The following is a 25072-nucleotide window of genomic DNA, read 5'->3' as shown; positions in this document are numbered from 1 at the left end:
TATACATACAAGTAGAATATACATAACAAGTAGAAAACATGTAGAATACAAGTGAATACAAGTAGAAAGATAAAGACAGTGCAGACGTAAATTAGACATAAATAAAAGTAACTTCGATGTAGACATGGAAAAAAGAACAAATTGATATACAATCAGCCTTTAAACTTTCTTTGCTAACACTCCTTCTCTTTTCTATACTCCTTTACTCTACATATTCTTTCTACATTCTACTCTTCTATGTTCTTACTATGGAATTACTGATAGGAAAATAAATTGAAAGCTCTTTAAATTCTAGCTTTGAGTATTTAGTCTTAAATGTTTTAAAGCGATAAATACATTAGTCAACCTTATATAGTTTAAATATATACTTGACAAGAATACAAATAATAATATATTATATACTTAACACAGTATTTAACACAGAGAATAAGGAGTTTTAATAATATGCTTCAAAGCAGGTAACTAGTCACATTCTACGAATAAAATAAAATGCATATTCTTTGAATATGAATAAAAAAAACAAATAATAAGTAACTGTTATTAAGGCTTCGGTCGAAAGACAGGTAATGTATGTATTGCAGAAACAATATTTTGGCAGGTTTCTTTATTAGGTATCACAAATAAGGGAAACATGGATTCTTAAAATTCATCCTTCATATGTTTAAATACATATTAAATATATATTAAATATATATACTTAAATATAAAAGACAGGAATACAGATAAAAATATATTATATAGTTAATAAAGTATTTAACACAGAGAATAAGAGTTTTAATAATACCCTTCAAAGCAGGTAACTAGTCACATTCTATAAATAAAATAAAATGCACATTCTTTGAATATAAATAAATAAATCAAATAATAAGCAACTGTTATTAAGGCATGGGTCGAAAGACAGGTAATCTATGTATTGCAGAAACAATATTTTGACAGGTATCTTTATTAGGTATTACAAATAAGGGAAACATGGATTCTTAAAATTCATACTTCGTATGTTTAAATACATATTAAATATATATACATATATATTAAATATATATACTTAAATATAAAAGACAGAGAATATTTACACAGTTTAACACAGAGAATAAGAGTTTCAATAATACCCTTCAAAGCAGGTAACTAGTCACATTCTACGAATAAAATGCATATTCTTTGAATATAAATAAATAAAATAAATAATAAATAACTAGTATTAAGGCATGGGTCGAAAGACAGGTAATCTATGTATTGCAGAAACAATATTTTGACAGGTATCTTTATTAGGTATCACAAATAAGGGAAACATGGATTCTCAAAATTCATACTTCATATATTTAAATATATTTTTATGTATTATTTGAGAATAAGAAATTAGTTGAGGATAATTATGTAATTGATAGTAATTATTCAATTAATTATCGGTAAGTAATTATGCAATTAATTACCAGGTACTAAAGTTTTATTGCTAATTAATTCAAAAACGTTTTGATTTTAAATGATATATGCTCTTTCTGAAAAAACTATCATTTTTTATGCTAACGTTATTACTATTGCTTCTCTTCCAGATTTTATTTCCCAACACACAAATTTTTTGCTCTAAAAACTTTAAAAAAGATGCTTAAAAAATACTGAACAGTTAAAAAGAGCCCTTAAATAGATACCTTTTTCTCGTTGTAGTCTTAACTTGTTAGGGCTAAGACAGTCTAAAAACACGTCTATGAATATATTAAAACTATAAATTGAAATACCAAAATATATTATAGATAAATATACATATAAATAAATACAAATATATATAAATACAAATATATATAAATACATATATATATATATATATATATATATATATATATATATATATATATATATATATATATATATATATATATATATATTGTCACTACCCAGCCATACTCTTTTTGATTGGAGTACACGTGGGCCTAAGTGAAACCTTTCACCCTGTTCACATGTGTCTCCGTCTCGATTAATAAAAAAAAGGATGTAGTATTCATAGTACTGAACTGTAAGTTAGGGCCGACTTCTGTCAATCGAAACCACAAATTACAGAAAAAAAACTGACAGGAATAATTGCACCACAATGCTGACTGTAAATAAGAGGACATTTTTGAGTTAAAAATTACCCGTCACACAAAGACGCTTTAGGGAGGAGCTAACACCACGTGCCAGGTGCTTTTATATACTTTTAAATTCTATCTGTCGGTTTTTCTTTTTTTACGTATACTATTTTTTCGGTTGCCTTGTTAAAAAATTATTTTGTTACTAAATGCGACTACTCACTCTCGCTGTTTCATATCCTGTGTTTTGTTTTTCGTGTTCGGATCGTAAAACGAAAATGAAATGAAATTAATGAACCTATTAAGGGCTTTCATTTTTTAACAGCTAAAAACTGTCAAGAAACCTTAATTTTTGCTTATTTCCTTGTTTAGTTTTGTTTTTGTTATTTGGGTGTTTTCACATGTTAATACGTAAAAATTACAATAGCTGTGTCGAAAAATTCCGACCCTGATGAATCCTCAAACCCCCCCCCCCAAAAAAAAAAAAAATTCACAAAATTATTATAAAAAGAACAAGGAAACTTCAGCCGTACATCACGTTTTAGCATGTATAAGATATGTACAAAATGCTCGAATTCTACATAGGCTCTTTCGTTGGGTACAAAGATACGTAGTTTTTTAACTTTAAGCTACTTGACCTTTAACTTTATTGACTTAATAACTGATTTAACAGTTAATTAATTAATTAACTCAATAGCCCAAAAACTATTAGAGAGAAACCCTTCTTGGCAGGTTAATACTTGAAAATTAGAGTAGTTGGGTCGAAAAAATTTGGCAAGCCCTTCGAAAAATCTCCTGAGTTAGAAATATTACATGTCATATTATAGAAATATAAGTTCAAAACACATAAATTCAAGAACGTTTTTTAGCTACAAAGATATGGAGTCTAAAGTGCTATGAACTTTTTAATAGTTTGTCAACTTGCCAGACCGAAAACTGTTATTTAAATAGCCTTTTAATCATGTTAAACACTTTGAAAAAAAATCTGATACGCAAGTTATGCTACAAGTTAAACATATTAGACTAAAAAAGAACAAGAACAGGAAATTTTCTTTTATATTCAACGCTTTTTCTACATATTCCATTTTATACTTCTTCTTAAAGCCATATTCTGCGTATTATGCTATAACATATTCTACTAACGTAAAGATCCAAGAAAAAACTGATAATTCGCTTAACCATCAAAAAATTCGGAGTAATCATCCTTCGGCTTTTTGCTAGGCCGACTCCCTTTCCGTTGAAAGGTCTTGAATCCTTTAAGGAATTTCCTGGCAGTTCTGGGCGTCTTTTCAGGGGATTCAAAAAGATCATCCGGTAAATCGTAAACAGTCAAAGCAGCTGATGGTTTGGAAGCAACCACCGTCTCATTACTGCACTGATCCTCTTCTCCCGTCTGCAAAATAAAAAATATCTCATTACTACATCTACATCTATACTACATACAAAAATCTCATTACCACCGTCTCATTACTGCACTGATCCTCTTCTCTCGTCTGCAAAATAAGAAATATCTCATTACTACATCTACATCTATACTACATACAAAAATCTCATTACCACCGTCTCATTACTGCACTGATCCTCTTCTCCCGTCTGCAAAACAAGAAATATCTCATTACTACATCTACATCTATACTACATACAAAAATCTCATTACCACCGTCTCATTACTGCACTGATCCTCTTCTCTCGTCTGCAAAATAAGAAATATCTCATTACTACATCTACATCTATACTACATACAAAAATCTCATTACCACCGTCTCATTACTGCACTGATCCTCTTCTCTCGTCTGCAAAATAAGAAATATCTCATTACTACATCTACATCTATTCTACATACAAAAATCTCATTACCACCGTCTCATTACTGCACTGATCCTCTTCTCTCGTCTGCAAAATAAGAAATATCTCATTACTACATCTACATCTATACTACATACAAAAATCTCATTACCACCGTCTCATTACTGCACTGATCCTCTTCTCTCGTCTGCAAAATAAGAAATATCTCATTACTACATTTACATCTATACTACATACAAACATCACATTACTAACGTCCCATTACTGCACTGATCCTCTTCTCCCGTCTGCAAAATAAGAATTATCTCATTACTACATTTACATCTATACTACATACAAACATCACATTACTAACGTCCCATTACTGCACTGATCCTCTTCTCTCGTCTGCAAAATAAGAAATATCTCATTACTACATCTACATCTATACTACATACAAAAATCTCATTACCACCGTCTCATTACTGCACTGATCCTCTTCTCCCGTCTGCAAAACAAGAAATATCTCATTACTACATCTACATCTATACAACCTACAAAAATCTCATTACCACCGTCTCATTACTGCACTGATCCTCTTCTCTCGTCTGCAAAATAAGAAATATCTCATTACTACATCTACATCTATACTACATACAAAAATCTCATTACCACCGTCTCATTACTGCACTGATCCTCTTCTCTCGTCTGCAAAATAAGAAATATCTCATTACTACATCTACATCTATACTACATACAAAAATCTCATTACCACCGTCTCATTACTGCACTGATCCTCTTCTCTCGTCTGCAAAATAAGAAATATCTCATTACTACATCTACATCTATACTACATACAAAAATCTCATTACCACCGTCTCATTACTGCACTGATCCTCTTCTCCCGTCTGCAAAACAAGAAATATCTCATTACTACATCTACATCTATACAACCTACAAAAATCTCATTACCACCGTCTCATTACTGCACTGATCCTCTTCTCTCGTCTGCAAAATAAGAAATATCTCATTACTACATCTACATCTATACTACATACAAAAATCTCATTACCACCGTCTCATTACTGCACTGATCCTCTTCTCTCGTCTGCAAAATAAGAAATATCTCATTACTACATCTACATCTATACTACATACAAAAATCTCATTACCACCGTCTCATTACTGCACTGATCCTCTTCTCTCGTCTGCAAAATAAGAAATATCTCATTACTACATCTACATCTATACTACATACAAAAATCTCATTACCACCGTCTCATTACTGCACTGATCCTCTTCTCCCGTCTGCAAAATAAGAATTATCTCATTACTACATTTACATCTATACTACATACAAACATCACATTACTAACGTCCCATTACTGCACTGATCCTCTTCTCTCGTCTGCAAAATAAGAAATATCTCATTACTACATCTACATCTATACTACATACAAAAATCTCATTACCACCGTCTCATTACTGCACTGATCCTCTTCTCCCGTCTGCAAAACAAGAAATATCTCATTACTACATCTACATCTATACAACCTACAAAAATCTCATTGATCCTCTTCTCTCGTCTGCAAAATAAGTAACACGATGCATTATCCATCAATTGTTCTGTTAATACTGTTATTGCAAATTCTTTACGACATTAAGCTATGTCAAAAATCAAATAGGTGGCACTCAACCGTCTGCTATAAAATATTTCTGTATGAGGTACTTTTTTCCTAAAATCATGTTATTGTCAATCCAGCAGCCTGGGCCATATTAAAATCCAAACAGAAACCCTTAAAAAAATCTTACCTTTACAATACTTTTGGCAAAATAGGCAAGAAATGATCCGTGTATCTAGATTCAAACTGGCGTAATAATACAGTAATAAATGGTGCACCATTCATATTTTTTTTTTTTTTTTTTTTAGACGTTTGGTAAGCAACAAGGACTTGATATCTGTCCAGATCAACCTTGTGACCAGGTTAGCCCAATTAACCCTACGAGACAGATACATCGGCACAAATTGCTCGAATATACTTCCAAGTTAAAAGCCTCTGACTTGGTCACCTATTGCACAATCTCGAGTTCACAGCCAGGGTTAAACAACGAAAAAAAAACATTTCTGAGGTTATAATTTATCATTCTTTTTTTCAGAAAAGAGGGGAAGGTCATTGGTCCAGTCTTAGTAGTGACTGTCATTTTTTTGTAACACGATATTTCTAATTGTAATTTCAGATCGGTAGTTCAAATATACTATTGCCACTATTACTACTATTAACAACTCACCGCAGCACCAAACCGCCTGAGCCCAACAGAGCTACGCACGCTTCTCCTCCATCCCAATCTACTCAAAGCCTCCCTCCTTAAACCCTCCCAGGAAGTTCCCATTTCCTTTAAATGTTTCTATTTGACATCCTCCCGCCCCAGACGAGGGCGAACTGCTTTCCGTATAGCCCTAGGCGGTTGGCCGAAAAGGACAATCTTCGGCAATCTGTCATCCTTCATCCGCAGAACGTGCCCTAGCCATCTCAAACTTTCTTCAACTATAGCCCAACAAAGCGAGATGATACAAAATTTTTCATTCAGCCTAATATTCGAAATAAGGTCAGTCAGCCGGGTACCCAGAACAATCCGGAGGTAATTTCTCTGGAAAACAGCCAGTAAATCTTCATTCACTTTTTGGAGCGCCCATGCTTCAGAGCACATTTGACCGCTGTCATCACTGTACCTTCCAATATTCTAATCTTGGTTTGTGGGCTTTTATATTCCCATTCTTCCAAACTTCTTTAAACTATGAAGAAAGACCCTAAGCCTTGGTTATTCTAAAATTTAACATTTTCGCTGCTCTTCTATCAACAGAATCGAATGCTCGCTCATAATCTATAAAACTGAGGACCAAAGATGTTTGACCACCAAGGCACTTTGCTACCTACAGAGACCAGACTAATGCCTCGACAATTAAAACACTCACTTTTATCACCTTTCTTATACAGTGGTTTAACTAAGGTAAATGAAGCTGGCCACCTCATTAATCTTTTTGTTACCCAACGTCACCTTTTCTCTTCACTTGTTCCTAGCCTTAGTGACTTAGCCTTCATAACATTAATTCTCAAACCTATTTTAGCCGACTAAACTCGCAAAACCTCTAAAAGTTTATTCATTTTGCTCACATTTTCATCTAGGATGCGTACATAATCAGCATAATCTAAGTCCAGGAGAGTTTTCTCTCTCCATCTGATTCCGTGGTCTCCCATTGCCTTTCCTGTACTCCTTAAGACAAAGTCAATCAAAATGATCCATACAAAGAGGGGTAGAACACAACCCTGCTCAGATCCTAATTTAATACAAAACCAGCTACTAACCTCATTTCCTACCTTAACCACAGCAGTGTTATTCTCGTACATAGCACTAATCACTTTAATGTATTTGTATGCTATACCATACAAGGATAAGACCTTTGCTAAAGCTTTTCTATCAACATAATTAAACGCTTGTACATAATTTATAAAACTGAGGACCAAAGATGTTTGACAACGAAGACAATCTGCTACCTACAGAGACCAGACTAATGCCTCGATAATTACGACACTCACTCTTATCATCTTTCTTATACAGTGGTTTAACTAAGGTTTTTCTAAAATGGTTAGGTACAACCCCTTTTTCAAAAATCCTATTCATAATCTTCAGTAACTTATTTCTAACCTCAGAGCCTCCATATTTAAAAAACTCACCCCACCATCAGCGCCTGGAGCCACGTTATCTTTTATTCCTTTTAATACAAAAATGGATAACAAAAAATGTAACTCCAAAAATGACTACATTTAACAGTTCCTGAATACATAGAAGAAACCAGAAAACAGAGAGACGAATTTGAGTGATAACCAGCTGAAATGCAAGTTGACCCAGGAGGCATGTTGAAGAGCCTCCTCCCCTAGCCCATAGCGACGATATCATGATTGTTCCTATTTTATACATTATTTTCGTGTTTTACGAATAAAATAGGCACATATTAGAGCGGCTACCAGTTCTTTGAAGTTAAAAGTCATGTCTTTTAACCAAGGAAACAAGTAACACATTGTTGACAACTAGGTCAAACAAGAATTTTCAAGGTCAAACAAGAATTTGTATATTTGGAAGGTCCTAAGCAGAGTTACTGGACCTCCCACACCCATAAATCCTCCCAGCTCATCGCCAGATAGCACAAGCAAACATTACAAGCATTTCCACACGCAGTCATAAACGAGAATACCCAAATGATATTTCAAAGGAAGGCGTGAATACAGACAACAAAAAACAGTCGTTTTTTGTTATTGTTTATTTTACCAGCTTCTTGGCAGTTTTATTAAAGTACCAAGGATCGTCAAAATTAACTCTAATTGTTTGTTTTTGGTTAAGTAAAAGCTAACATAGCAATATATGTTTTATCATATATAATTAGGAAAAATTGAGTGCTCAGCTTTTAATAAAAAAAAAAAAACTTCATATACAATATGTATTAATATAATAATAATACTTATTTTATAACCTACAAAATACAATGATAAAACTGGAGTAAACACACAAAAAAGAAAAAAAACAATCATAAACAAACGGCTCTAAAATACAACATAAATAAATTAACTCAATTCAAAAAATGGCCAAAGAGAGTCAAAAACATCAATCATTTGCTGAGTTTTAAAACATAGATCTGCAGATATTTGTTTCAGTCGCGAGGGTGCATCAACAATGTCAAGGAGGCACACTCGTGCCTCTATAAAGAGGCGACACACGACAATGTTAAGCGATCTTCGGTTCCAGTGGTCGCAGACGGATGGGGAGGGATGCATTTCGTAGCCCGAGCTCCAACTAAGAAACCTGCAAAATTTCATCCCCCTCCAACTTTTTCTTCATGGGGAAAATCTGGCCGAAAGTTTCGACCTGTCAAGCCAAGCCCCCCTTTAACGTTGTCCGATCGGGCTGAAATTCACAAGTTAAGGTCCCCTAGGGCCCAGGAGCTTATCCGCGAAATTTCAGCTTGATCCGATAACTCCTTCCCTGTTTTCCAGAAACCACGCATAGCCACTTAAAATTCATTTACTTTTTTTTCCTAGACGCCTACAGGTCACATCCGACATCGGATCTGGGTGTACGAAGACTCATTCGATGCGGAATTCTCCGAGTAAGTGCCCATGAAAGTTTCGTAGGAAAATCTTAACCCCCCGAAAGTTTCGACCCTCAAACCCCCCCCCACCCCTTTTAACGTTGTCCGATCGGGCTGAAATTCACAAGTTAAGGTCCCCTACGGCCCAGGAGCTTATCCGCGAAATTTCAGCTCGATCCGATAACTCCTTCCCTGTTTTCCAGAAACCACCCATTAGCTACTACATTCCTGTTAATTAACGGATTTCTCTCCATAAGAGCCCATGTCAATTTGAAATTTTTAAAAGCTATTGAGAAGTTATATTTACACACATGCAAGTTATTAGCTCAGTTGGTAGCGCGTGAGACTTTTAATCCTCGGGTTAAGGGTTCAAGTCCCTTACGGGCGGTTTTTTTTCACAACATCAAAAAAATTTTGATAACACCTGGACAGCTTATCATTTGAGAGATAACAGAATATTAGCTTCTTATGAGCAAAAGAAACATTTCGGTCATTCTATCTATTTTTTTTTCTATTTTATACAATGATTTAAAAGCGGGGGGGGGGGGGTTCCTCTCCTAATTCCTGTACGAGGAGTACAGGAATTATTAAATTACATCCACCATGGATTGTAGAAAAACGTACAGAATTAATATGAAAAAAAATTAAACCTGTACAAAAGAGTCTTTAAAAGCGGGGGGTTTGCCTCTCATAATAGTCTTCTTATAGTCCTAATTGTAGAAAAACGTACAGAAATAATACGAAAAAAACTTCGTTTTCTTAAAGAGTTAAAGAGGCTGCGTCCCAAAGTCGAACCTTAAAACGTACAGGAATTAGAAGAGGCAGTTGGGGGGCTGCCTCCCCCCAAACCCCCAGCTTTTAAAGACTCTTTTGTACAGGTTTTTTTGTTTTTTGCTAACCCCCAGCTCTTAGCTTCGGAAAGGCCCTCTTTTAATTAACAAAAAATTGAAATGAATGAATAATGGAATAACTTCGAAAAATGTTAAACACAAGAGGACAGGAGAACCATTGCGCCGAAACTAGTAATTAGTAACAATGAAGTCCCCCCCCCCAAAAAAAAAAAACCTGTACAGAAGAGTCTTTAAAAGCTGGAGGTTTGGGGGGCGGCAGCCCCCCAACTGCCTCTTCTAATTCCTGTACGTTTTAAGGTTCGACTTTGGGACGCAGCCTCTTTAACTCTTTAAGAAAACGAAGTTTTTTTCATATTATCAAATTTAGAAACGACTCTATGGTTCCGGTACCGCCGAGGGAGACGCAGCAGATACTTACAGTTTTTATAATATCCTGATCGAATTTATTTAGTATCCTTCTTGCGAAGGAGGAAAGCAAAACCAGAAGATAAAAAACAGCAGGGGCACAAGGACTAGAATAAAGACGGCAAAGTCCTTTTCGGTTATACCGACCACGATTGAGAGAAATTTTTCCGTAACCGACTCGCATACTTTTCAGCACACTGGATGTAATAGCGGAGCAAGTAGACAGAAGTGACGTGGAAAAAGATAGACCCAACCATTTAATACTTGCTAATCATGGCATAGTTGAAGAACTTAAGCAAAGAGGCGATGCTGGTGGAGGACCCCCAAAGCACAAAAACTCACATTGGCCAGAAATAACTGAAAGGCCCACTGCAGACAGTGCAGCTGAAAGAAGGTCAAAGTTGGCAATTAGACTTAATTTTGTCCGGCTAAGAAGCAGAACATCATCAGCATAAGCAACGTGACTAATACCTCAACTATCATTGTAAAAAACTGACGGTTGAAGCCCTCAGAGACACGAAGCTAAAACACACTTAAATATGCTCGGAGATAACACGGCATCATGCCTAACGCCTTTGTTGACAGGAATATGCTCCCCTGCAGTACCATTCTACTTCACCCTAAGTGAAGAAAAAGCATACCAATACTTAAGCAAGGAAACAACTGAAAGGTTGACTCAAAGATTAATTCAATCTTCGGTAGTGGCGGGCACAAAATATAAAAAAAATCGAAAATCAGCAAAAATAACTTTCCTTTGAAAGAATAGTTGTCTTTGAGGATTAACAAACTGTTCATATTTTAATTTTTGCGGACGAAAAGCGTTGTCGAATTTCAGTAATTAGTTTTGCTTGTTTATCTTCACGGTTCAACGTGGCAATAGTGACAAAAATGGAACAATACATATGTGACAATATATGACAAAATATATAACAATATATGACATCATAGAAAGAAATGCATCAAATATAGTGCCAGACTTCTGTAACAGGTCTTTGCCAACATCGCGGTGACAATTGAAAACAACCAAAATAAAAACTTTGCGCGGTTGTTAGGCATGAAGATAGCTAAGATGGGTTCGAGGGGCAAAAAATGTCTAATATTTTTTATTCTCAAATGCTTTCACATTTGTAATGATTTTTAAAATTTTAACATAATTGGAGAAGAAATTGTAAGTAAATTCTTCCGTGGTTCATTCCATCTGAATTTTGTCACTCATCTCAGATTGTCATAGAAAAAGGAGGGTGTTCGACACGAGCATTTATATTTCCTCCCCACTATGAATATTCAAAGTGAGCAATGCAATTTCTCTTGCAGATAAAAGGATTATTACTGAGCCTTTAGCACAGCCTAGATAGAAACACAGTTGCACAAACATTTTTCAAAAGCAACACTGATTTTCAAAAGCTGTGTTGCAACACATAGCTGTCTGCAAAAGCAACACAAAGCAACACATCGACGATAGAGCCAAGATTTTTCCGCTTTGATTGGCTGTGGGAGTGCCCTTCTAATCCTTCTACGGGCAAGATTCTACTCCACGCAACTGTGTATATATATATATATATATATATATATATATATATATATATATATATATATATATATATATATATATATATATATATATATATATATATATATATATATATATATATAGGCTATGGCCTTAAGTATATCATTTGATAATTAATATATTCATTAATATACTCTTGGAAAGGGACGAAACATTCCCATAGAGGTAGAAACAGATATTGATGCCAGATTCTTAATTGTGCAGCAAACACCTTGACCTGTTCACGGTAACAGTAAAGTTTGTTCCACATCAGATAATGACCCTCCCGTAAATAGCTAAAACTTTAAATTGTAGATTAGGATCTCCCCCCCCCCAAAAAAAAAAAAAAAAAAAAATTCTACAGCAGTTTAAAGCAGATTTCAAGACATATTTAAGTTATTAGAAGCCTTCATAGCTTAATATCAGAGGATTTATTTAATTCATAACCCTAAAACACAACCCAGATACTGTTATCACGGATATTAAACGTATTCCACGGTTGTTAAACAATTGCGAATACACAATTTAGCAACAACTGCTGAAGATTTTACCATGAAGAATGGGTTAATCTACCCAATATTCAGGACACTTGTCCAATATACACGGTAGAAGTAAAAGGGGACTCTACAACAAGCAAAATCAATGAAAGCCCTTTCATTAAGTGCCCCCAAAGTCACCCGAAAGTTCATACACCAATCAAAATTGCACAACTAAAACCAATTGTTACTGGACGTGGCAGTCAGAAACAAACACAGACAAAGGTAGCAAAGCTGAAGATCACCTGCCTTCTGGATCTAATATAGTTTTACTATTGCAGCCCATTATTTTAGGGGGCATTATTTTGCCATACTATTAAAGACACGCTATTTTGGGGCTAGTATTCCTTTTACAAACATTCAAAAAATACATTCCACCGAATAGGTACAAAACACAAGCCTAACAGACATTTCATGATTAGTTTTAAAAACTCTTCCTTGGATTTCAAATTGAATCTCGATAATGGCTTGTAACTAATTAAATTCTGCTCTTTCACATCAAGAAACTTGATTTTTAAAAGAAAGCAATATTTGTTTTATTAGTTTCTCGGAGAAAAATAACACAATCCGTAAAAACAAAACATGTGCAAAACAAATAAACGCATGACACAAACAAAATTAACGTAAAAATAATAAAACAAGCTCTAGCAAAATTATAAGGATCAATAGATTGATTTAAAATGAAAATCAGAGATTTAATACAGTTCGGATTTAAAATAAGAGCTCTGAGTCCCGATGTCCTTCTAAATATCAAATTCATTAAGATCCGATTACCCACTCGTAAGTTATAAATTCCTCATTTTTTCTAATTTTTCCGATTTAACCGTCCCCCTGCCCCCCCCCCCCCGGGTGGTCGAATCGGAGAAAAAACAATTTCTTATTTAATCTGGTTTGGTTCCTGATACGCCTGCCTAATTTCATCGTCCTAGCTTACCTGAAAGTACCTAAAGTAGCAAAACCGGGACAGACAGACCGACCGACAGAACGACAGAATTTGCGATAGCTGATATATACCAAGTGCCATAAAAACTTTGACTCAATATCAGCGCAAAACCCCACAGGTTATAGGGTTAATTCTGAAGGTGAAGGGCCTAGGTATTATTTAAAGAGCGCTAACTTACATACCAGGAATCAATTCAGCTTCGTTAGATGCATGGGGAATCGTAAAAACCTCCATTTTAATTCCGACGAACATAAGGGTATTAAGAAATAAAGAAGGGAAATCCCAGAGAAAATACCCTAAATTTTAGATGATGTTCACTATCAAAGTTATTAAAGAGTCTAAAATATGGATTGCAGCCTAAGAATTAAATAGGGCTCGTCGGAATATCCTAAAGGAGTCAGATAGTGTAGGGGCTTGGTGCTAAGTCAAAATGACCATATTATATACCCAGAATCAATTCAGCTCCGTAAAATGGAAGAGGGGTCCTATAACTTCCCCTTTCTTTTCGACAAGAATAGAAATAAATAAAAAAGGAGAAAATTACAGGATAATACCTGGTTTTTATAATTTCTTTAAGTCCTCATCAACGGGGTAAAAGGGTGTCAACTATGTTGACACCAGCAACTAGAAAATTAGCACTTGTTTTAGCTCCACTTAAGATTGACCAAAAATAACCCTTGTTTGTACCAATCCAAGCTAGTTTTGGATCCATCCAAATAAATTCTGGCTTAGTATTTAAGCTTGCAACCCTGTCAGAAGAGCAATTAATAGACGAATTAATAGCAATTAATAGACCTTATTTGTAAATCAATAAGGTTTACCATTACTGCTACTAACAACAACTCACTATAGCACCAGGCCAACTAGACTGCGTATCCTATTGCAATACCCCCATATTTATGCCAGACGGCAGTGGCCACCTGTGGTTTATAATTGACAGGCCAAATATTCTACGAGTACTGCTCCTACCAGTATTTGGGCCGTTGTGGTGCAATAGCTATGACTAGTACTGCTGCTAAAAGTGTGGGGAGTAAGTGGCACAGTATTTGGTCCACGGTATCATAGGCCCACGCCACCAGTGTTTATATATATATATATATATATATATATATATATATATATATATATATATATATATATATATATATATATGAAAACAGAAATCACCAATGCTACAGCACAAAAAAAAAAAAAAAAAAAAAAAAAAAAAAAAAAAAAAAAAAGAGAGACAGAAGGAGAAAACACTGTTTTCCTAAATTAGTGATTAATATTGACCAGCACTTGAATGAGGCCTTAACCCTACTCATCCATACAATCACGTAGGTCAAACAGCATAGCCACACACAATCAACCATAAAGAATAATCCATGGACAGGCAGTCATGTCGTCAATAAGTATAAGTCGTCATTTACCAAACAATAGAAAAAATAATATAGACAAATAATTCAGAGGCAACACCCAACATAAGGGCTCATCAGGAGAATACACTGGCCTATATAGGGTTTCGCCACTCTAAATTCTCTACCCAGCACAGTGTTGTGGCTACCACAGAATATCCATGGCATCCCCGCGTCAGGTATCACCCCCAAAATACATGCCTATGAAAAAAAAAACAGCAAATGTAAAACAACCAAGTAAAACCAAAAACAAGCTTATCCTGTTAATATATCCCTCCCTTTAGCAACAATAGGTAAACTAAATATTATAAATTTATATATATATATATATATATATATATATATATATATATATATATATATATATATCCAGTATAAATCAGATGACATTAATCTAAAACTCTCTTTCCAGACCTAACAGAGTCCGGGGAATGTCCAACAGCGAGCGTAGAAAATATAACTCACTTTTATTGACCAGCTTATCAAATCCAACATAAAAATGTATGAACCTTACTGAAGTCTTAGATGAACTCACAAGCTGCTGCAGTGGACTAACTAAAAACTTAGGCTATATACAAAAAGAGGTCAACTCGCCTCTATTACAAAATCTATGTAGGAGAAGCGGGATATTTGTCCTTTAATTAGAGGGGGGTCCACCACCCAACCTATTGAAAGCTTCACTCTTCACCCCTTCCCATGAAGTTCCAATGTCCTTTAAATGCTTCCTTTATGACCTCTACCCACCTCTTTCTGGGATTAAATGATCCAGGTATATCGATTGAAATCAAAGGAGCAACAATAAAGCTTAAAACGAACCTCACAACATTAAAGCTTAAAGCAAACTGATATAATTCTGTATATGAGAGGGGCTGTCCCTACCTCAAGTCTTAAAGTTCTTAAAAAACATTTCTCATTCAAATTCAACTGTCCTTGAGTTTGAGGATTCGTCCTTAAAGGATTGAGACAAAAATTTAAACTTTAGCGTAAAAAGTGAAAGTTGGGGAAAGGGACAACATCCCTCATATACGAAATAACTTCAGTTCGTTTTGAGTTTTAATGTTGCTCCTTACTTACAGTTGACAAATCTTACTTTTTCAAACTTAATTTATGACCGTTTTTCAAATCAAGCCAGGAAATTCCCTCCCCAGTGTAAAATGTATCCTGGAAAATCCCCCTCCCCCAAAAATACTCCCCGCGGTACCCCAAAAATTTTATGTATGTTTCCCAGTAACGAATACTATATGTAAACAATGGGCAAATTGCATAACTTACGGCCCTCTACTCCAGTGGCTGTGGGGGGTCCTGTCATCTCCAGAGGCACAGTTATTGGACCTTCCAGCTGCTGAGTCAATTAGGTTTCTCAAAATTTTGATCAGATGTCTTTGGGAAAATGGGGCGAGCAAGGGGACTAGGTGCTCTCCAATCTTTTCGGTAACTTAAAAAATAAACTACACCTTCTGAATTCCGTTCTAAGGAGCCCTCTCCTGACCTTCTACAACCATTGGTTCGATTCAATCACCCCTGGGGGAAAAGAACAATAAACACATATCCATGATCTTTCTTTTGGCCAAAATTACAAAACTCTACATTTTGTTGATAGGAGCATTAAACTTCTATCTGATGATGTGTTGAATCTGAAGACATGATTTCCTTTTAGATCCGTTGAGATCCTTTCCGTAGACATCTTTAAGATCCATGATTTCCGTTGACTTTTTCAGGAATTTTCCTCTCTTTTTCGAAATTTAGGCAATTTCCTCAGGCTCGTAGCTTTTGATGATTAACAATGAACTTGATTCAGAGCCAACATAAAAAGCCAATTCTTTTGAGGCATTAATTATTATTAAAAAAAAACTCCATTCTTTTTTTTAGAGTCTTGGTTTTTTATTGGGTCGAGTCCCTCCTATTTTTCGTTACCATCAACTGCTTGAAGACCTGTTTTCCTTTTGGCCCTAGATGAATAGCCAAAAGACAAATATTTAGCAATCTGCCATCCTTTATCCGTAAAGTGTTGCCTAGCCATTTTAACCTATCTTTCGGTTTAACCGTAGAAAGTGGAATCGGATCACATTTGAAGTCATCGAAACGAGCACCTAAGACTATCCTCAGACACCTCCTCCGGGAAACGTTTAACAAATCTTCCTCAGCCATTCAAAGTGCCCACGTCTCAGAGCCATATATAACCACTAACATTAACACGGCTTCCAATATTCTAATCTTAGTTCGTAGGTTTATCTTCCTATCCTTCAAAACATTTTTTTAAATGTGAAGAAACACCTTGGGTCTTGGCTATTCTTCTTAAAAAACCTTCACTGTATCAACCGTCTTTACTAATAATGCTACTCAGGTAAGTGAAAATTTCCATTTGATTGGTTTTCCAGCTTCTTACAATCACCTCTTCATTCTCTTTCGTTCCTAGTCCAAGCAACTTAGGTTTTCTTACAATTAATTCCCTATACTCAAACTGCTAGGGGTCTGTGTTCAGCATAACTATGAACTTCGATACCTGTCTGACCATATACCCTATCAATGAAATCATAAATAAGTTATGTCTGACAATGCGTCTGACTCTGAATCAGCGTAAGACGCTCAATGCCTCAAGCTACTATTTTTGGACATACCCTTTTCAAATGTTGCATAAACAATGTAGCCCATCAAGTTTAGCATGCATCCTTATGCAGATGGCTTTAAACTAATCTGCAATTTGTCTTCAATTTGTGTTTCCTATCTCGAATCCGCGTTTCCGCGTTTCCTGTTTATGAGAGGGATGTGTCTTTACCTCAAACTATGGACTTCGATTCCTGTCTAACCATATACCCAATCAATGAAACCATAAAATAAGTAATCTCGGACAATGCAACTGTCAGACACTGAATACCACAAGCTACTGTTTTTGGACATACCCTTTTCATCTGTTACATAAACAATGTAGCCTATCCAGTCTAGCATACATCCTTGTTCAGATGGCTTTAAACTAATCTGCAATTTGTCTTCAATTTGTGTTTCCTATCTCGAATCCGCGTTTCCGCGTTTCCTGTTTATGAGGGGGATGTGTCTTTACCTCAAACTATGGACTTCGATTCCTGTCTAACCATATACCCAATCAATGAAATCATAAAATAAGTAATCTCGGACAATGCAACTGTCAGACACTGAATACCACAAGCTACTGTTTTTGGACATACCCTTTTCATCTGTTACATAAACAATGTAGCCTATCCAGTCTAGCATTCATCCTTGTTCAGATGGCTTTAAACTAATCTGCAATCTGTCTTTAATTTGCGTTTCCTATCTTGAATCCACGTTTCCTGTATATGAGGGAAGGGTGTTCTTACCTCAAACCATGAATTTCGATTCATGTCTAACCATATACCCAATCAATGAACTCACAAAATAAGTTATCTCTGACAATACAACTGTCAAACATTGAATACCACAAGCTACTCTTTTTGGACATACCCTTTTTAACTATTACATAAACAATGTAGCCTATCCAGTCTAGCATACATCATTATGCAAATGACTCCAAACTAATCTGCAATTTGTCTTTAATTTGCTTTTCCTATTTTAATGAAACAAATTTAATTGAACCTATTTTAATGAACCAATAGTCGATGGGGGAATTAAAATTTTACACAATCACCAGGGGAAAAGATTACCCACTAGACCAAAAAGAGTTGCTTCAATGTTAGCTTACAAGAGGATTATTTCGCAACAGAATAATTAACTAAGTTTCAATTTTCATAATTTTTCCTCAGTTGCTCTTTGATTCTCATTCATGTAACTCAAATAGCTGCTTGTCCCTACGTGGATAAGTAGCGACAATTGTATTTATTATTATTGGTGGGGGTTTTTATTTGTTTTTAAATTAGTTTTCTTTTAGTGTTCTATCTTGTGCTGAAGACGCCTTGTTTGGATACAGGCGAAATATCCGCGTTATTTTAGTCTTTCAATTCTACTGGCCGTCGCCTCGTTTGAAGTTTTCTTTTTGTAGAGTTTTATCTCTCTTGGTTGTTTATTCCTATTTTAAACATTATAAATTTTCACTTGTTCTTCCAAATGGTTTTAGTAATACCGAATTAGTTTCGAGATTTACAACTAAAGATCCATTGGAATTAGCTAAGGTCAAGAAGGATAAATTTTATCATAAGTCTAACTTTCTCTTTTATCGCAATCTTTTCCCTATTTTCCAGAGTTTAAATAATGTTTGATATTTGGTTTTTTTTTTTTCCAAATATGAATACAGTACATTATTCAGTTATAGTATTAAGCCTAGTTTAAACTAATGATTTGTTTCGGTTGTTGAAGCATTCCATTGTTTTACAATTTCATTCATGTGCTTTACATACTCCCCGATTTTGAGGGAAATAAGTAAATAATGGAAACAGTGGCAGACTGTGCCAATCTGCAGTGATCCGACAAAATTTTTGCAAATCAACTAACCAAACAGAGTAAATTTTAGGGAAAGGGGCGAAAAACTTCATTTTAAAGCCAATTTTGTTTATTTCAGGGGTTCTTAGCCGATTTTGTGAGATAACGCAAGATCATCAAAAACTTTAAAATTTTGTATTGCTATTTATTATTAGTTTTTGATGATCTTGCGTTATCTCCTTCCTACTATGATCAGGGACAATACAGGACTGTACCAAACCACAAAGTGATCTGAGCGAAGTTTAATAGGTACCTGAAGCTTAGAACTTGGAGTTACAGAAACATGTAAAGTTTACATCACTGTCATAGAAAAGAAAGCGTGGGTACTTCTTTTTCTGACGCATGTATATGTATTTCAGAAATTTAAAAGAGTGATTTCTTTGATCAACCCCCCGCCCTCTACACTGCCCACGCATCTAAGTATCTCTCTAGGCGAAATTTAAAGGAGCGATTTTTTAATCAACCTCCCACCCTCTACCCTGCCTCCGTATCTAAGTATCTCTCTAGGTGAAATTTAAAAGAGTGATTTCTTTAATCAACCTCCTGCGCCCTACCCTTCCCATGCATCTAAGTATCTCTCTAGGTGAATTTTAAAATAATGATTTCTTTAATCAGCCTCCCGCCCCCTCCCTGCCTGTCACTCGTCTTGCACTTGAGTCACTTACACCATTTAATAATCATAGTAGGTTTGCGTGGTTGTATAAACATCATTAAGTTTTATTATTAATTTTTGTTACACAGTCGGGCTAAGAAGTCTCCTTTTACCATTTTAAAACGGAACATAATTTTAATTGAGATGGAAGTCATTTACGAGACAGTATTTTGCAAAAATAAATCAAAATAAGTTCTGGTCTATCAACTAAGTATATAAAACAAAAACTAATAAAGTGCATTCAATGCAAAGTCATATTTTGATTTTATATGGCGAAGTAAGCTCCACTCTGAACGTGAATGGAACAGTAGCCTAGACAGGATCTTCATCCTGATTTGCTCCAAATGGTATTCAAGATAAGGCAAGAAAATAACTAACTAAGCGAGGGAAAGCCGATTTGATGTAAATTCTTAAGAAGTTAGAATTAAGAAACAAATAACTTCTACAGTAGCATCCCTCAGCCCTGTTGGCTAGAGAAACTTTTTCGTATAGGTATTTTGACTAATTAAGATCTTGGGTCTTTTATTAATTTTAAAGGAGCTATTTCACTCTTGAAATAAAATGCAGCTTATTAAACATAGAAATACTTACAAGGCTCAAAGTTTCCTGGCGAGTTGGAAGCAACTTCTTCTTTCCCAGGCCGGACTTAGATGAACGCTAAAAAAAAGCTTATTTAAAAAAAATCAACTTATATTGCTGGCAATTTTGACACTTTTAAGCTTTAAAATTTTGAAGCATTATTTGATAAATTATTTTCCATACAGGATGTTATGCTATTGACTGACAGCTGCTCTTGTTGAAAATGGGTACTCGGGGTGTACCCATTGAAAATGGGTACTTTAACTTACTCGGTGGCCTCATCCAGAAGGGAAACCCGGTTGTGTACCGTCATGAGTTTCTATTTCATATTATTTAAATACACTAGACTTCACCTAAACTAAAAAGAATGGCTTAAATTTTAGTGTCCAGAACAAGCCAGAGAGCACCATCGTTTGGAGGGTGAAGACTTACCCTGTCTCTGTAATCAGCGCCAACAGTACATAGAACACAAGTGTCAATTTCATACACCTTTCTCATGCTCAGAACATAGAGAGAGTAGTTGATGCGCCAAATGCAAAAAAAAAGAGAACAAATACAAAAGTAATATTCTCGATATTGTTATAAACCTCATAAAGATGTCGATTGGTTCTGAAATCATTTTTCTCGAGATTACAACAATGAAAATAAGCAAAGTAAGCTCAACGGTTGAGGGTTAAATTTTTCCTGGAGGTGGAGAGCAAAAAGGAAAGTGAATTTTTCGAGTAACTTTCAAATTTTTGCAGAGAATGGCGGCTTTTAGACGAATTTCAGCCCCTTCTACCGTTTATCAGGAAGATTCTTGATGGTTAGAAATAAAAAATGAAACCTCACGCAGCTCCTTCAAATTGGCCTTTCATCTCGTTTTAAAATCATGTACTAAAGCCTTTGTAATGTCATCTATAATGTCATATTTTGAAAATACATCTATGCTCAAAATATTCTGTCAAATTTCTCAAGGCATGCTTAAACACAAAAGTGATTAATCTTTCAAAAGATATTTTAAAAGGAGGCAAAAGGAGACTTAAAAGGAGGCTCTTTTCAGTTAAAGATCTTATATTTAACGACTTGTGCCGGTATCTTCCATATAAAGGATTGGTTAATGGTTTATCACTGCCTTGCTACAGAATCCTACCAGACGGCTTGGTAAGTCCAAATGATTACAATTGATTCTACTGGTGATGAAACATTGAATAGGATGGAAGACTTTGAAAAAAAACCATTAGATTTATTAAAAATGTCGGTTGATTAGGGTTTTTCAGATGTCCCTCCCAGTTAACAAGATTTTACTCCCTAGTGAGATTAATGGGTGTGTTTACCCTGGTAGCATAAGGCTGGCAAGTTTTAACTGTTACGGGCTAATGAGTAGCCTGGACTATTTATCTTCATTCCTTCCTTACCACTGAGTGGATATATTAGGTGTTTGTGAAACTTTTTTGGTGAGTCAACAAGTCACTTAGTGAATTTTAATGGTTATATTTTTATTTCTGAGATTACGAGTGCTAGATCGAGAGGAGGCCTTGGATCTTTTATTCATAGTGGTATTTTCTGTAGAATTGTTTCAGATTTTGATTCTATGTATGAAGAAACGATGTTGGAGTTCCTGATTGTGGAGCTTGATTTAGGGACTGATAAGTCTTTGTGTTGCTTGTTCTATAGGTCACCTAGTTCTTCGGCGTAAAATTTTATAAGTAATTTGGATGTATTTTCTTCTGTCGCAAAATTAATATCGATATAAGGATTTTAGATATCGATATACGTAACACCAGTCATGCTCTTTTATCCACACATTATTCAACTTCGGCTGCTGCTTTTTGATACTTTGTCTTTCGCTGGGTCTTCTCCCTGCTTGCCAGATTCCAACTCGAGCTGTAATTTCGAAAGCAACGATAATCGACAATATTTTTCTTAATATTGAATTTGACTCATGCAATGTTATTGTTAACGAGACGTCAGACCACTTTATGCTTCTGATGGAGATTCAGACGTGTCGACATGCGGCAACTCTGAACAAGACAACAAGAAGACTAGATGCTAAATCTGTTCGGCGACTGTAGGAACTGCTGCTTAAAATTGACCCATCACCATGCTTAAACTGCGAGGATACACGAATTCATTAAAGCACTTCATCTGATTTGTTCCATGTCTTCAACGCGTTTAAGACATTATAATAGACCCAAAATGCTTTGGATTACAAGAGGCCACTAAGGTTAATTCAATTAAAGAACAGGCTGTGTAAAAATATTTGTCTCATCCAGATGAAATGAATCAAGCTTCTTTTAAAGCATACAAGAATTGCTTAACCAACGCTCCAAGATCTGCTAAACAGCAGTACTATTTGAAGGCATTCAATAATGCGCATGGATCTTCTAAGAAGGTGTGGTCATTAATAAGTGATTATATCGGCAAAAAAAAGGATGAATACTCTTCCGGATGAGTTGATCGCCCCGGATGGTAATACAACTGTTAAAGGAAAAATGAACGTTGCTAAATGTTCAACACTGACTTCACCAAAATAGGTGGAAAGACATTGGAAGAAGTATCCCGTAATTTAACATCAAATTCTGCTGACTGCAAAAGTTTTCACCCCCTCTACTCACCAATCCATACTCCTCCCTCAATGTCATCTGTTGAACTGACACCGGTACCTCATTAACTCAAAAAGGACAAGCAGAAAGAACTGACGGATATTCTACGAATTTACTTGTTTCAAGAATGGTGTCTATCCTGCTAGCATGAAGTCCGTCCGTGTTAGTGCACTGCATAAAGGGGAAGATGTGAGTAATACATCTAACTATAGGCCTATACCCATCCTATCTGTTTTTGGAAAGATTATTGAACGCTGTTTGTATGCAAGAGTTGATAATTTCCTTGAAGATGACAGTTTTTTTTGTAAGTCCCAATTCCGGTTTTGTAAAGGCCATTCCACAGAACGCACTATTTTAGCAGTAACCCAGTTTATACAGGATGATTTGGATAAGGATGAAATTACAGCTACTACATTTGTGGATATACGGAAAGTGTTTGATACTATAAGCAGTGAAAAATTGTCAAATAGCGGCATATGGGTTCAGGCTAATGTGTTAATAATATCATATTTAAAATATAGAGTTCAGCGTATTAACGGGGGCGATGCTAAACCATTGTTTTCAAATCAGTCAAATAGTGTTGGGCCTCCCCAAGGTTCAATTCTAGGTCCTCTGTTGTTTCTTCTTCATGCTAATAATAGTAGTAATTCAATTACGAAACTAGGGCTGACTGAACTATTCGCTGATGACACAGTCTGTATTGTTCTAGAGTTGATGAGGATAGTGTAAAACATAATTTAACTCTTGCATTGGATAAACTAGTATCATTGCTTACTGCAAATAGGCTAGCTTTGAAAACTTCAAAACTAAATTTATGGTATATTCACGTACGTCACGAACCCTTCCAGAACTTAAGCTGGTTAAATTTTCTATGTCAAATACAGAGACATCACGTGTTGGATATTTTGGGCATTTTGGGCACCGTATGAAATTCGCTTTGCCTCTGGAAGCCATGCGTTGTATTTATTTTGCTCTTGTTCATTCTTACCTAAATTAATGTCCGCTTATTTACTTGAATCTTTCAGATCTCATTTTATTCCACTCCAATGACAACAGAATAAGGCACTTCGTATTTTAAAAGGCTTCTTTCCTTCCCCAGCGTCTCTTATAAGCAGGTCCTCGACAAAGGGTTTATAATTTTTATTGAATATTCTTCCTGTTGAACTGGCAGTTACCTTTCATTCGTTATTATTCAAGTTGAGGAAATTATACCTAGTTATAACTAGTAAAATAGTTATACTATTTTTTAATTGTTTTTTAAAATAATACTAGAAAATCCTGCGCCCCCTTCATTAAATTTCTCTTCCCCCATGACAAATTCATCCAAGGAAAGATCCTCCCACGTAGCTCCGTCCCCACCTCCTGACACTGCCTAGCTACTTCTTTTCTTTTGATATGTTCCCAATTGCTATGCCATCTTCGCACCTAGCTCGCAATACACGCAAACTACAACAAGTTTGTCCTAACCAAATAATAAGAAATCTTAACCACTTTTCACTTGTTTTCGGTTTCAATTGTCTTCTTTTTTTCCACGATATATTAATCTTGTCGGAAACTATGTAGTGTATTTCCGTGTTTGCTTATTCTCTGGTTTGTTTGATTTTCTTTTAGTTTAGAATGGTTTTTAACATTTTGATTGGTGTTTCATCGTGATATTTCACAGCACTTCAAATCAATAAGCAAATTTCAAAAACTTAAATCAGCCACTTGAAAAAAATAACATAACTTTAATTTGAGAGGGCGGAAAACTGAAGCAGGGACGTAAGTTGTGTTGAGTCCCAACTGGTATCAGACCATATAGTTTTCTGCAGCCATCTAACCACGCTTAAGACTATTCCATACCTGCAGAGCAGTTAGGACATGGGCTTAATGATAAATAACCTATTGCCAAGATGTAGATATGCTGCTTCTGTATTTCAACACCAATTGTGACATTTTGTTTGGAGGTGGGGGTAAGATTTATTTCCCGAGGGGTTCCTAAGGTTTGAATCTGTAAATCTTTTTTAATACAAATAGTTATAACAAAATTACAACTCTAGCGAACGGAGAGCAGGGTTAAGATAAATCAAGAAAATAAGTTGTAAGAAAGGGGAGAGCTGAGAAAAAAAACCAGCAAAGGCGTGAATATAAATCATATAAATGAATCCAGAATTAAAACT

The 25072-nt window shown here is 35.3% G+C and overlaps 1 protein-coding gene across 2 annotated transcripts in view; it reads right to left on the bottom strand.

The window, feature by feature from the left end:
* Nucleotides 1-3098: 3098 nt before the first annotated feature.
* The window catches only part of LOC136041678 (myosin-1B-like), a 99683-nt gene continuing 77709 nt past the window's right edge, over nt 3099-25072 (bottom strand). The window contains exons 13-14 of one of the 2 annotated variants that reach the window (XM_065726401.1): nt 20341-20406; nt 3099-3453 (exon numbers count right to left, since the gene is read on the bottom strand). In XM_065726401.1, coding sequence (XP_065582473.1) covers nt 3235-3453; nt 20341-20406 — 285 coding nt within the window. In that variant the 3' untranslated portion in view covers nt 3099-3234. Of the gene's footprint in view, nt 3454-5275; nt 5354-20340; nt 20407-25072 lie in introns of those variants that run through there. The other variant, XM_065726402.1, reaches the window with a different exon arrangement.

The sequence above is a fragment of the Artemia franciscana genome, unplaced genomic scaffold (assembly GCF_032884065.1).
Source record: "Artemia franciscana unplaced genomic scaffold, ASM3288406v1 PGA_scaffold_32, whole genome shotgun sequence".
In the NCBI taxonomy this organism is placed as follows: Eukaryota; Metazoa; Arthropoda; class Branchiopoda; order Anostraca; family Artemiidae; genus Artemia; species Artemia franciscana.
Note: the sequence above shows the minus strand (reverse complement) of the source record. Positions and strands in the feature narration are given on the sequence as shown.